The 14,905-nt window shown below is 34.9% G+C and overlaps 1 protein-coding gene and 1 long non-coding RNA gene across 3 annotated transcripts in view; one reads left to right on the top strand and one right to left on the bottom strand.

The window, feature by feature from the left end:
- Positions 1–10,414, top strand: part of LOC111098528 — a 39,864-nt gene extending 29,450 nt beyond the window's left edge. Inside the window, exon 4 of the long non-coding RNA XR_005368563.1 lies at positions 10,245–10,414. This is a non-coding gene — a long non-coding RNA (uncharacterized LOC111098528). The remainder of the gene's footprint in view (positions 1–10,244) is intronic.
- CSMD3 (CUB and Sushi multiple domains 3) overlaps positions 1–14,905 on the bottom strand; it is a 1,311,859-nt gene that overhangs the window by 83,594 nt on the left and 1,213,360 nt on the right. For both annotated transcript variants that reach the window (XM_038555367.1, XM_038555366.1), the window contains 2 exons: positions 2,790–2,870; positions 1,733–1,846 (listed from right to left, as the gene is read on the bottom strand). In XM_038555367.1, coding sequence (XP_038411295.1) covers positions 1,733–1,846; positions 2,790–2,870 — 195 coding nt within the window. The remainder of the gene's footprint in view (positions 1–1,732; positions 1,847–2,789; positions 2,871–14,905) is intronic.

The raw sequence follows: 14,905 nt of genomic DNA on the forward strand, positions 1-14,905 counted from the left end.
AGAAATTTATTAAATTGGGATCCAGATACCAAAAAAAATTAAGTGTTGCCCTCCAAGAGCTCACAATGTATTTATATATTGGAATCAAAGAAGTCCAAACATGTAACAGGTTGTTCACACATCCCTGTGTCTGCCTAAGTTATTTTTCCACGTAAAATTTCCCAAAAGGCTAAAATTCTATCCTCCACTTTCACATGTCTAGATGTCTGAATATGTATCCTACATAATCCTAAGTGGCTAAAAGGTAAAGAGGAAATTGAATGAATGACATTTAAATATAAGGATTACAGATGATAGACCTCAGAAAATCCAAACAACCTCATGATGTTCTTTTTTTTTTTTTTTTTTTAATTTTTTATTCATTTATGATAGTCACAGAGAGAGAGAGAGAGAGAGAGAGAGAGAAGCAGGCTCCATGCACCGGGAGCCTGATGTGGGATTCGATCCCGGATCTCCAGGATCGTGCCCTGGGCCAAAGGCAGGCGCCAAACCGCTGCGCCACCCAGGGATCCCTCTCATGATGTTCTAAAGTTATTGACTTTAGAGCAAGGAAAATTTTCATATTGGTATTGTTTTTTTTTACTTCCAAACATGTCTTTCTGTAAAGCCCCTTGTGAAAATCCTTCCATTTTATTGTAAGGATTCCAATGAGGTAGAAAATTAAATGTTAATTCCTACTTATATCATTTTTGGAATAATAAACAATATTTTTATTTTATGTTTATTTTAACAGCTAAGGTACAGCACAGGAAACAGATTCCCATTTCTCATGAATAAATTCCAATGAAGGACATTACCCAAGAATATTTGGGGAGGGAATATCAACTTCAATTCAATTTTATTCAAACTAATCAGTATTTATAAGTAGTAAAGATGTGGTAGTCACTGTTCTGGGCCCAAGTGAATAATACAAATTAACAACACATGATCTGAACATCAAAACTCTAGTTTTGGTCCATGAGGGTCTTGCTTTGTAATCCCATGGTGAATTCCTTGAAGTCTATACTTTTCTTTTTCACTTCTTTGTCTTTGTATATTCATCTGTCATTTGTACCATTTGTCTATCTTTGTTCTATCAAAGTCTCACTTACCATATGGAACCAAGACTCAGGGAGCAATGCTTCTGTCAAGCTTTGCCTGCCCCACAAACAGCTAAACATGACATGATTTGATAGCCCCCTGGACTGTTTCCTAAACACTCTATTGCTACCACCTGTATGGCTGTCATATTCCATAAGTCATATTACCTTCATAGTAGGGTCATTTATAGCTTGTTTTTTGTTTGTTTGTTTGTTTTTTACTCAAACCTTCATACTTAACAGGTGCTCCATTAAAGTTTAATGAATTTATGGATTAGAACAAAAATTATTTCAAGTAAAGGCAATCAACAGTGGAGCTTTTATTTAAAGGTGATTTCTCTTATTTTCCATCTCCATTTCCACCCTCACAGCAAAGTTAATTTAAATACATTGAACTGACTTTGGGGTAAACTAAAAAAAAAAAAGTAAACATTGGAAGAAAAAATAATTTTTAAAGTTAAATCCAAGAAATAATGTAATAAAAGATACCACATGAGTTGTATGACCTTTAACATTATGGCCAGTTAAATATTTAATATTTGTGTAAAACACTTTTCTCAATTTTGCCAGTATTAAATCAAACATAAAACAAATACTTGAAGATAAATAATCATAAGAATTGGTACCTTAAAAAAAAAAAAAAGAATTGGTACCTTGACAAACTGGAGGTGCTCCATCCATCTGGAGTCGTTCTCCTAATCTGCATGTCAGAATTGCATTGCCGACCAAAGTAAATCCTGGAAGACACTGATACCTAATAATGTCACCTATTAAAAAAAAGAAAAGAAAAAGACAGAAAGGAGCTTCAGATAGCCAACAAGGTAATGGTAAAAATGAACAGATGTTTCAATTGTAAAATCTGTAAATATTGTAGAACATTTTTTTTCTTTCAGTGATTTTTCAATCAGTATAAAATTCTATTAGTTGTCAGCAGGAATAATATTCAAAATACTGAAATATAGCCACCTCATAGACACTGACCAATCAGAACTGAAGCCAAAAGTAAGTTAGATCTAGTGTGCACCAGTTATATATAAGCAATAGTAATAAGGAAACAATCTAGTTGGTATAATAAAGGTATTCATTAAAAATATATCAAGCAGTTAAAAGGATTCAAAGTTATTGATTTTATATTAAAATTAAATTTACAGTAGGCATTAATATTTTCTAAGTTTCTCAGCCAAAATTAATATCATAATGATAAGAGTTTATGATGGCAACATTCTTTTGTTACACCACTTTTCAAAATGTGAGACATTATTGAATTTCTACCCTAGTTTCAAAAGGACTTTATTATCAAATTGAGCATAATCCACCATTTGTTTTCAAGGATGTGCGAATAAAGCATATCTTCTAGTACACTGTATATATTCTACATTGTATGTTGTAGGCTGAAGCATGAATTCAAATAACATTAGTGTTGTCAGAAGGCAACAAAGTAAGAATTTGGAAGAAACTGCCATACAGTTATATGGTTCAAATTCCCATACTGGTTTTCCAGTTGGAATCATCTTAGAGATACAGCATTCTTGCTTTTGCCTATACATCCTTTTGATCTTTTCACTGCTGTCCATTCTTAAAAACTCCAAACAACTCCCAACAATCCAGAGAAAGAGGGTCTAAGGTAGGTTGCTACTATCTTTTTATTCCTTTTTAAGCAAATATCTCTATTGAGTTTACTTTAAAAAAAAAGAATATATTAGACTTTACCTATTTCAAATTCATCATCTTCTGTCAAAATTTCAGCATTGGGCACAGGTGGTGGAGGTTGGCATACTCTTAGTTGATAAGCTATAAAAATAGACAATGTTTATTCCTTTTCTGAGAAGCTGTATATGTACATTCACATATGTGAAAAAATCAAAATTATGCAAGGGTTATTTGTGAGAATAAAAATAAGTGGTATAATTTATTGTTTCAATTATTTATTTTTAAAATATATTATAATATTGAGGAAAAATAAGTTATTCCTTAGATGCCAAAGTATTTTCCCATGGTAAGAATGCTTACCTGTATCCTTATTTCTTCCCTCATTCTATTCCTTTTTGTTACATTGCTTCATAACACCTATTATTATTCTTTTGGCATGATCACAATTTGGAATTATATATTCTATTTGTTATATGCTCAATGCCTATCTCCCCAAGGTTCATCACAGAATCCCCTGCACCTAGCAAAGTGCCTGGCATATAGTTATAATTGCAAATAGGTACTCAATGCTTACTCTATTCCAGGAAATACTATAAATACTTATAACTCTCTTAGTCCTCAAAAATGTTATTTGTTTTATTAATTTATGATTAGGTCTATAATTATGCCCATTTTATAAAAGAGAAAACTGTTAAAGAGAAATAAAGAATTTGTCTAAATAACACAGCTATAATGTGACAGAACTGAGATTTGAACCCAGGAGTCTGACTTCAGAGCTTTCTCACACCATACTATATTAACATATTCATGAAATACTTATTTGTTAAATTTCATGCTTCTAATAATCCATATCACTTGAATAGGTCATCCCCATTAGATGAGAAATATTCCTATTTGGCAAAATTTAAAGGCCATCAAAAATTAAAAAAACCCTTTATGAATGTGAGCATCATGACTACTAGACTCATCTGATATGTATATCACAATCATTTGTTTGATTCAAGTCTTATATTTACTAAGACTTTTTAAGAACATAATATAGTCCTGTTCAGTCAAGAAACACACTTGAATTCTATTATAACATTTGAAGAAAAATGTGTTTTATATGCCTAATTTTATTACTTAAATTTAGGAGTTAAATTATGTATCTCAATGAGCAGATAAAGCAGTTGAGGCTTAAAAGACATAGTAACTTGTCTGAGCTCACACAAACTAGTTCAGAGTTGAGCCAGGATTCCAGCCTCTGTCCTCTAACCCCAAAACCTATACCTTCAGTATCGTCCCTATCATGGGAAAAATATGAGAGTACTGAGCAACATCAACTAGGCCACTTAGAGAAGACTCCTATAAAAGGAGATGGATAAAATATATTTTAAAGAGCGAGTAAAATTTGTCCAGTTCTGAAGGGTAATCATGGACATAAGAGCATTTCAGATGGAGGAGAAAATATGACCAAAAAGTTAGGCCCTGGTTCATCATCATGTAACAAAAAGCCATTTACAAGAGGTTGATTGGCTAATACACCTTCAGGGAACTCAAAACAGATAATACACAAAAAAAGTTTTTCAAAATATAGCTGAAAAGAGATGAAGCAAGGAAAATTTTTGTTTCGATTTCCTGCTATAAATTGTTGCCTGCCTCTTCAAACATCTTCTTTCCAGTACTTCAACCTGTTTATAAAAGCACTTGATGATAATTTGCAAGTAAAACACTGCTCTACACAGAATGGTTACCACTAAAGAAAAGACTCACTAGAAAAGAAGCCTAGGACGGAAAAGTGTAACTCAAATTTTTGAGAAAAAGTTTAGTTAGTTTAGAGTAACAATAGGAATTTTGAAAAGCATTTTCCTGAACTTAGACCTTGAAGGGGGTACTATTATCAACGTAAAAGGTAATTGTAATAAATATTGCAGAGGTATGAGAAAGGTAATAGGAAGATACAGAGAACCTGCCATTGGGAAATCCTTAGGAGACTTATGCTTCAGAGGATAACATCTTAATTAATCTTGATGTAGAACAGAGATCAAAAGTTAGTGAAATGTAGAGATGCCACATATGTATCATTTCACTTTTGTTTGCTTGTAAATTTATTTTTGATCATCATGCTAATAACAGACTAATTTATTATTTTAAAGAAAAATAACATATTTATATCAACAAGGAACCCATGACTATCACCATCTGTAGAACATGCTCAGAATGACCTACATAAGTCAGTTGCAGAGTTTAAAAGACTAGGGCTTGCAAATTATTAGTAATGAGGGATATGATATTCAGAAATATTATGCTATTTTCCCAAGACCACATGGGTGCTGTGAGCTAAATTCTGTCCTATTCTCTGCTCTTTACCTTCACCTACAGTTTTGTAAACTGTGTCCTTGGAACTGTGGAACTGGGGGGATCACCTCGGGGTCATGGAAGGTCTGAGGAGGTATAATGTCCCTGTCTCTCACCTCTACCTCATAAGAGCAATTCTCTGTTCATCAATTTTATAGATTTGGATTCTTTTTTTTTTTTTTTTTTTTTAAGATTTTTTGTTGTTGTTTATTCATGGTAGACACAGAGAGAGAGAGGCAGAGACACAGGCAGAGGGAGAAGCAGACTCCATGCAGGGAGCCCGATGTGGGACTCGATCCTGGGTCTCCAGGATCACGTCCCGGGCCAAAGGCAGGCACTAAACCGCTGAGTCTCCCAGGGATCCCCATAGATTTGGATTCTGAATAAATTTCTCTTTGAATAAATTTTCTGCAATCTCCACCTAAGTAATTTCCTTGATTCTTTTGACTTCAAGTCTGATTTGTGTTATAATTCCCAACTTTATATGCCCTGGATAAGCACCTCTTCTGGATAAAAAATAAATATTTACTAAATAACATATAAAAAACTGGTTTCCTCTCAGGAGGGAATAAGTCTCCAAACAGTCTTCCCTAGGGTAGCTCTCCACTGTAAAATTGCAAATAGGCATTAAAATAGAAGCAATCATGGGTCAGAGTGCTAGAAAATAAGATCTAAACAGGCTCCAAGATGCTTTCCACAGTTGAACTATGTAATTCTGACTATAATATGAAGGAAAAAAAAATACTGAAAGAAACTGCTTTGCATTTGTTTTTCTTTCGACTCTCAAAGACAAAGTACTACAGAAAATTAAATCATAAACAGCTTTCAACAATTGTTTTCTTTAAAAATATATATTTTATTTATTTATTCATGAGATATACAGAGAGAGAAGCAGAAGCATAGGCAGAGGGAGAGGCAGGCTCCCTTTGGGAAGCCAGATGTGGGACTCGATCCCAGGACCCTCGGATCATGACCTGAGACAAAGACAGACACTCAACCACTGAGCCACCCAGGTGCCCCATCAACAATTCTGTTTTCAATCTTCATCCATTTCTACTGATTTGTTAGCTAAAATAAATCTAAAATTTGCCCAGTATCTTTCCATTCTTTCAGCCAACATCTCAGTGGAGAGCCCTGTCATTTAATACTCATTGTATGAGTTAAAATCTATGTCTTTTTTAGAACCTTAGAATTTTATTTGGAAATAAGATTGTTACAGATGTAACAAGTTAATCTGAGATCATATTGAATTAAGGTAGGCCCTTAAACACTATGACTGCTGTCCTTATAAAAAGAGAAAAGACAGATATAGACACACAGCAAAGACATGCGACAAGGACAGAGACTGGAATGCCAAAGATTTCTGGCTACCCCCATTAGCTAGGATGAGGCAAGAGAGGATCCTCATCTACAGCCTTCAGGGACAGATGGCCCTATCAATACACTGATTTCATCCTTCTTTTTTTTAATATTTTATTTATTTATTCATGATAGACACACACACAGAGAGAGAGAGAGAGAGAGAGAGAGGCAGAGACACAGGCAGAGGGAGAAGCAGGCTCCATGCAGGGAGCCCGAGCAGGACTCGATCCCAGGACTCCAGGATCATGCCCTGGGCTGAAGGCAGTGCTAAACCGCTGAGCCACCTGGCCTGCCCTGTTTTCATCCTTCTACTCTCTAGAACTGTAAGAGAAAAAAAATTCCATTTACTTAAGACATCCAGTTTGTGGTACCTTGTTCTAGCAGCCCTAGGAAACAAATACACCGGTATTGTTAAATCTGGATGTTTCTTGTCTTCTGTGTCTTTCTAGTGCAATCCTTCCTACACACAAAGGAGGTGATGGAAGGGAGGTAACACAATACTTTTTTGGAATCCACTCTGTGCAAAGAACTCTGCAAGTTACTTTACATAAGTTACTTCATTTAACCCCTAAATTACTACATCAAATATGTGTAAATACCATGTTGCTACAAGGGATCTAAATTTCAGAATGGGTGAATTATTTGCCCAGTTCATGAGCCGGAATTTGAATCATATGCTTGAAAATTTAAGCCATATTTTCTCCCACATTTACAGACAAATCAACCTGGACTGGAGAATTATTTTGGTACTTCCATTTCCCTAGTATCAATATATAAGTTATCATGATTTTACAGACCAAATTTATAATCTTAGCTGAACTTTGTCAAGTCCCTTATATTTACTATTTACTCCCTTATTATGCACTGTCATTTTTGACAACCTTGCCAGACTAGAAATTGGCACCATAATACTTAGCACTGAGTGTTCTACTGTCTCAAATTATTCCACCTTTATTCATTAATATAGACGGGTTCCATGTTTAGCTTTGTGGGACCATTTGGTATTTACATTTCCAAAAGAACTATTAGATATTTCATTTTGTTGTTTATTTAACACATATTATTATTTTTTTAACACATATTATTAAGGACCTAGTGTGTATCAGAAACCATATAATATGCGCTGGGAATGTGATCGTGAACAAAGCAGACACAATCCTGCCCTTATAGACACTGTCAGTGAGAAAGATATTAAACATGCTACCTTATTGAGTAGAAATTAGCTAGTTGAAATAAGGCATGTGGGTGTGTGTGCATGCATATACGCAAACGTATATGTGTTGGGGAGAGGGATGACACATAGAAAAATAATCCAGGCAGAGGAATCAGCAAATGTGAACCAGCAAAAAGGAAGAAGCCCGGGTTTAGGGGGTTGGGGGAGGAGGGAGGGTTTGGTGAGAGAGCCCTGGACAAAATGAGAAGGGATAAGAAAGACTGGTAAATTTTGACTAAATCCCCCAAGAGGCAATGGTCATGCTCAGAGTTTGTTTATTGTAACCTGAGGAAAATGAAAAGCCTATGAAGAGTTTTACATCTGGGAGGAATGTGATCAAATTTTTCCTTTAAAAAAATAACTGTGTCTACAGTAGGAAAAATAAACGCAATTGGAAGGGGACAAAGGTGGATATCCAGAGACTCCTAAAGAGTCTATATTACAGCGGGTGTTAAATAAACAATTGTTGATTGGATCTAAAAAAACTCACTAGTGTTCTCAAATGACTTGACATTAAATTAAAAGTCTTGATTATGTTCTCCAAGGGCCTCTAACTTTGTTTAATTAACTTCAGCCCCATCTATTAACCAGTTTACAATTTTAGCTGCAAATGTAGAGACTTCCTCCCCTTCACCTAAAACTCAAGTACCCATGATTTGTTATATCACCTATGATGTCATTCTAACCTCATAAAAAAAAAAAAAAACATTAAACCACATCTCTACACTTTCTCATAATAAACTTTGAAAAATCAAACCTGTCTACAACCTAACCTTTACTGTAGTCTCTTCTATTCCCTGATCAACATAGTTCTCAAATGGTTGACAGTGTAATATTTGATGACATGTCTAAAATGGTGTTCTATAGAATTTTATTTTTATCTATCTTGCTTTCTTGAAACCTATCTTCCTGTCTCTTTAATAACTTTGTCCTCAGATGACTAAAATAGAGACATCATCACTGGTCATGTTAGCTAGATTTAACCTCTTGCAGTTACTCTGCTTCACATCTGTTTGCCCTCTGGCAATTTTCACAAGGTATAAGAACTGTTTATTGCTCATTGTCTTACACTAGAATATAAACTGTGTGAGAACAGGAACTCTTGATTACCTTATTAATAGCTACCTCCTCAGGTCATAATGCAATATCTGACATTGCAGTATTCAATAAATACTTACTAAGTGATTGAATGATACAACAATGAAAGAATGAATAATGAATGAGCAAAAATGTATATATTAAATCCTTACTGTACCGAGTATGGACTCAATCCAGACTCTCTGAATTTAAATCCTGCTTCTAATGCTGAAATCTTGAGCAAGTTACTGAACCTTGACCTCACATTTCCTCATTTGTAAATAGTAATGATAATAGGAATAACTTTATGCTAACTTAAAGGGTGGTTACCAGGATCAAATATTTATACATGCAAAGAACTTGAAGCAAGTGCCTAGCACATAGGAACTATTCTATAAGGGTAAGCTCTTGTATTAAATTGGGAGTTCAATTCCTTCCACCTATTTGGTGTTCACAGATGAATAAGAACATTTGGTAAAATATATTTTGTTTTTTTCTAAGTTTCACTTTTAGTTTCTGAAAAAAAATTGATTTGGCAATTACTGAAATAATTATGAGCAGTTTAGGCATATTATCTTGGTCTCTAGGAGCAGAGGATAATAAGGCAATAGTTTGAGGTGTGATGCATCAGGTGTGATGTAACTGGGGAATTTAACAGTGCAGCTCTGATTTTTCTGAAGATGTTTCTATCAAACCAACCAACACCCCTGGAAAAAAAAAATTCTCAATTTGTGTTGGTGAGTAAATAGTGTCCACAAGACAGCCTGATCTAGTTTTTGTTCTGGAAGCAGACTGCCTGTGTTCTAACCTTGGCCCTGCTACTTGTTAGCTCTACGACCTTAGGTAAACTGCTCAAACTCTGTGCTTCAGTTTTCTCTACTGCAAAATAAACATAAAGCTAAGATTGAGTTAATATATCATAAAGTGCTTAGAATTGTGCCAGACACGTTTTATCATTTCAAAGGGAGAGTGCATTCTCTATTTGGCAAAGGTTAACATGAGCATGGCTGCTTTGAATATGGTTGTGACCTAAACACATATAATCTCAATCTAACATGACTTTATTCATAACCCTGATGTCATTCAAAGAGCTGGTACCCACATGATTTCCCAGGACACATCAAATTATTCACTTTATGTCTAATGTGATTTACTGGATATTTGAAAATGCTAAGATTTTTTATTTGTTTCACACTGATGTACATTACACTGTAATAGAAAGTTCTAAGCTTTAGCAACTCAGTCTTTAATCATGTATATTGTTGTACATGTTTTGGTCTTAAAACTGCTCTGGAAATCATATTCAATAAATATTAACTAATAACTAATTGAATAAAAGTGATACACATCCTCTATAATGTGTAAAATACCCAATATTGCATGGTTTGGTCCCATTCTTTTTAGAAGAATCATTTTAATCGATGTGCCATTCAGTGTATAACCACCATTTACTATTTAAGAGTTATAAGAAGGCATCATATTCTATGTCAGTATCCAGTATCTTTTTTTTTTTTTTTTTCATGTAGGCTCCACACCCAGTATGGATCCCAAAGCAGAGCTTCAACTTATACTCTGAGATCAAGAGTCAGATGGTTAACCAACTGAGCCACCCAGGCACTCCTGTATGTCAGTATCTTTTGAGGATGACTACTGCTTAAATAGTGCCATGTTTTAGTTCAAATGTGTACAGATGTCTGGTTCCTGGTCCAATAAATTTTCTTCTTGAAATTGCTTTAGAGTTTAATTCTGGCAATATTTTCCAGTTATTTTTAATTTCTTCTTTTCTTTGCAATGAAACATCCAATCCAATTCCAGAAAAGAATGCTGCATTTATCTACTTCAGTTCAACTGGGCTATTAAAGGCTTCTTCAAAAAAGACAACACAGAACACTGGCAAATTGCCATTCCTTCTCTAAACCAAAAAAACTCAAGTGCACAACCTTTCTGCCAAGTACCAACGCAGTTTCTCTGACACAGGAAAAAAATAATTTTTTATGTTCCTCTATAAATTCTAAGTTCTCTACAACCACTGGTGGTGACTCAGATTAAGTCAAGCATTGTAATTTCATGATTTGGGAAAGATTTGGAAGAGGAAGAGCATTGATGATTACCTGTCTAGCATGTAATTTTGTCAATGTTATTTCAAAAGTTATGTAAAGTAAGTTTAAGGAGGTCCACTTGAAAGAAAAGTTAAGAGTGTTTAAAATAAAAGCTCCCTGAGTTCCAATTAAGAGAGAAAAATAATACACACTTTTTTTTTCCCATTTTGGAGAAAATCTGCTGGCGAGTTGATATGAACCATATAGGTAAATTTCAGCAGTGCTGAAATTACTTACAAATGTCACTTTTGCTCCATTAATATTTTACAGTTTCTTTCTCTGCCTATATAAGGGAGAATTTTAGAAATTAAGAGCAAATGACTCATCCCTGGATTTAGAGTTGAGACTGAGGTAGTCCCCGTGATGAGAAAAAGATCAAGAAGTCACTCTTGATTTCCTTAGAGATGTAATATCAGAAATATAGTAACGAAATGATGAGGAAAACTCCTGAATTATCCATTAAAAAGTTTCAATATCTGCCGCATGAATTCACTTCCTGATATTCAGATAGCTCTTTGAAAGCATATTGCTTTAGTACTGAGCTCAGGGCACCTGGGTGGCTCAGTGGTTGAGTGTCTGCCTTTAGCTTGGGTTGTGATCCTGAGGTCCTGGGATGGAGTCCCACATCGGGGTCCCTGCTTGGAGCCTGCTTCTCCCTCTGCCTGTGTCTCTGCCTCTCTCTGTGTGTCTCTCATGAGTAAATAAATAAAATCTTAAAAAAAAAAAATTAAAGGGCAGCCCGGGTAGCTCAGCAGTTTAGCGCCGCCTTCAGCCCAGGGTGTGATCCTGGAGACCCAGGATCGAGTCCCACATCGGCCTCCCTGCATGGAGCCTGCTTCTCCCTCTGCCTGTGTCTCTGCCTCTCCCTCTCTCTCGGTCTCTCATGAAAAAATAAATAAAATCTAAAAAAAAAATTTTTAAAAAAAGTACTGAGCTCATCGTAATTTGAAAAGTGATATGCCAAGGTTGGATAATCTGACACATCAATAGATAACAGAGCACATCACTGTTCTCATTTGACCTTTGTCAGTTTCTGTTTTCCTCTCCCTCTTCACCACCATTGTTTGAATTGCTTTTGGCTGTAAAGGAACATGCTATAGCTAGCTCTATCATAAACTACTCTATATATTGAAAAGACAAGAAAACAAGACAAAATAACACATAATTCAGGTGTGCTCTCAGCTTAGAACATGGCTCTAACTGATAGACCATGATTTTCTACTATTTTTTTTAAAGATTTATGTATGTATGTATGAATGTATTTATTTACTCATGATAGAGAAAGAGAGAGGCAGAGACACAGGAGGAAGGAGAAGCAGGCTCCATGCCAGGAGCCCGACGCAGGAATCCATCCTGGGACTCCAGGATCGCGCCCTGGGCCAAAGGCAGGTGCCAAACTGCTGAGCCACCCAGGGATCCCAGATTTTCTATTATTGACCATAAACAATTTCATTAACAACTAGCATCTGATCTGATAATCCTTTGACCTCATTGGAACAACTACTCCAATTTTCTAAAAACACCTAGTCTAGAAATAAAGCATACTGCCTTGAACCTTTCCAGAACTGTCTTGCACAGGCAAAATCCTAGAACAAGCCTTACCCAATGCCCTCGTACTGGGATGCCACAGGGTCCCTCATGGTGTGCTGTCTCACTCATTACAGGGAGCAAACAAACCCAATTTTGTTTAACTGAAAGGTGTGTTCCTGACAGACTTTGATTCAGGGGACTGACAATAATACATTGTCCAAAATAGATACAATAACTTATAAATGGATATACACATGGAGCCAAATGTCAAAATAGAGTAAGCGATTTTGGCATGATTTTAGTCATCACTAAATAGTCACTTAAGTTGGGACCTGGGTTGAGTGTCTGCCTTTGGCTCAGGGCATGATCCCAGGAGTCCTGGGATAGAGTTCTGCATCGGGGTCCCTGCATGGAGCCTGCTTCTCCCTCTACCTGTGTCTCTGCCTCTCTCTTACATAAATAAAATCTTAAAAAAAAAAAAAATAGTCGCTTAAGTAATAGTAAGTGGCATTTATCTTTTCTACATAACAGTTTCACCAGTTTGTTTTTTTTTTTAGTGTCTTTATCACATTTCATATATATATAATTGTAGGATGTCCCTATCCCCATGCTTTCTAGGTATCAAACAATGAAACACAGATAGAGTTCAATGCTCTATCTACTGATATATGAAAGGAGGTCAGGTCTTTAGGTTGTGTGAGGCAAAGGGGTCACACAGTTCAAAGCAATGGTGATTTATGTTTTATATAAAATGTGTCCTTGTATCTGCAGCTGTCTCTTTTAGGATGAGACTTTGTGGAGTTAAATATACTTTCCCTAAATACAGCATTTATTGTAAAGGTAACCTTAAACTTAAAAGATGACCTAAAAGACATTATCAGCCTTTTAAACATATTTCTTAAAAATAATCTGAAAGTCAATATATAATCAACTAATTTCTTCACAGAAGATGTGCCATTGGGTAAACATTGTAAAACAAAGGGTAATATAAATTAAATCATATTATGCTCACTAAGAAAATCTTCTGTATATAAATCGAGGTTCTCTAATATTCTAATATTAGAAAAAGTACTGCCCTGGATAATAGATTTCAACGTGAGAATGATACCTTCTGTCTTAAATGAGTAAATATATATTCCTGTCTATATTATAGTCTCCTAGTTGTTTTTAGTTGCCATAAGTCAGACCCCGAATAAAAATTATCTTCTTTTCACACAGTGACCTTAGCACATTTTAGAAACCAGAAGGAACATACTAAGTTGCATTACACCTATGTATTGTGAGCTTGTAGGTCACAAAGAAGAGAACCCCTACAAAGTTTAAGGTTCTAAGTTTTAATTACAAGGGGTATGTTCTAGAAAATGAGGTAACTTATCATCTCACTAAAAATTAAAATCACTTTTGTTAAGTTTTTAAGGAAAAATTAGATTTACAGGGCATTAAATATAATCTGTATGTTAGACAATACCAGCTTAGGACATTGCCTGGCATTCAGTAACAACTCTCTATATTTTAGCTATGATTATTGCCTTGTCGTCATTATTTAAAAAGAGTTCATTCTATGGAGTCAGATAGACCTATTTTGAATTCCAGACAACTCTTCTATTTATTAGTTCTCTAGTTTTATGTAGGTTAATTTTTTTTCTTTCAGTTCTTTCATCATTAAAATGGGGATAATAGTACTCATTTTGCAGAGCTATTACAAAAAATAGCAATAATTCATGAAAAGTAGCTAGCAGAGTACCCAGCATATTAAGTTTTCAATCACTGTTCTAGTGACTAATATGGAAAGTCAGTGTCTGCAAAACAGTGCAGTTAAAACAGGTTTTGTGTAATTTACTTTTAGGAAGTCATTGATTAGGACTGAATATTGGTATTATTTATTACAAGCCAAATCCAACCAGACTCTATGGCAGATATCAAGAAAATTTAGTTCTTACTTTACAAAATTACAATTCCAGCAATACAGAGAGAGACAAAACATTTCCTCAGATAAAAGAGAAGTATAATATCTGAGAAAAAGTGCCTCAACATTTACACCTGTCCTATTTTTTCATTGCACAGAACTTTCATTTTTCAAAGCTTTTTATGAATGTTATTTTTGATCATGAAAGGCTTTATGAAGGTGATGTTTTATAAAAGACAGATGGCTGGCTGGATCTCATAAAGGAAGTTAGGTTAGGAGAAAAGAAACACATTTTTTTTTCTCTTTTCAAATATATTAAAAATACATTAATAAATAAAGCCTAAATGATCAGTGTGACCTTTAAGAAAGTTTGTGAAAAGACTGATCTGTCAAATTTATAAAGTAAATGCACAAGTCCTAAGAAAACCACTTCTGACTTACAGTAGAGCATAACACAAGGACCTAGTAAATCAGTAACAGAATTTAAAGAAAACTGAGCTGGAGAGTAAACCATTCTAAGCTTAGATATACTTAATCAGCTTAACATAAGTGTTAAATAGTGCATTACCGCCCTGGTTTACTTACTGAAAATACCAAACAACTTGATCAATATTTTTACCATTATGAGAGCTCATTTTGACACTAAGCCATA

This window comes from Canis lupus, chromosome 13, assembly GCF_011100685.1.
Source record: "Canis lupus familiaris isolate Mischka breed German Shepherd chromosome 13, alternate assembly UU_Cfam_GSD_1.0, whole genome shotgun sequence".
NCBI classification, from domain to species: Eukaryota; Metazoa; Chordata; class Mammalia; order Carnivora; family Canidae; genus Canis; species Canis lupus.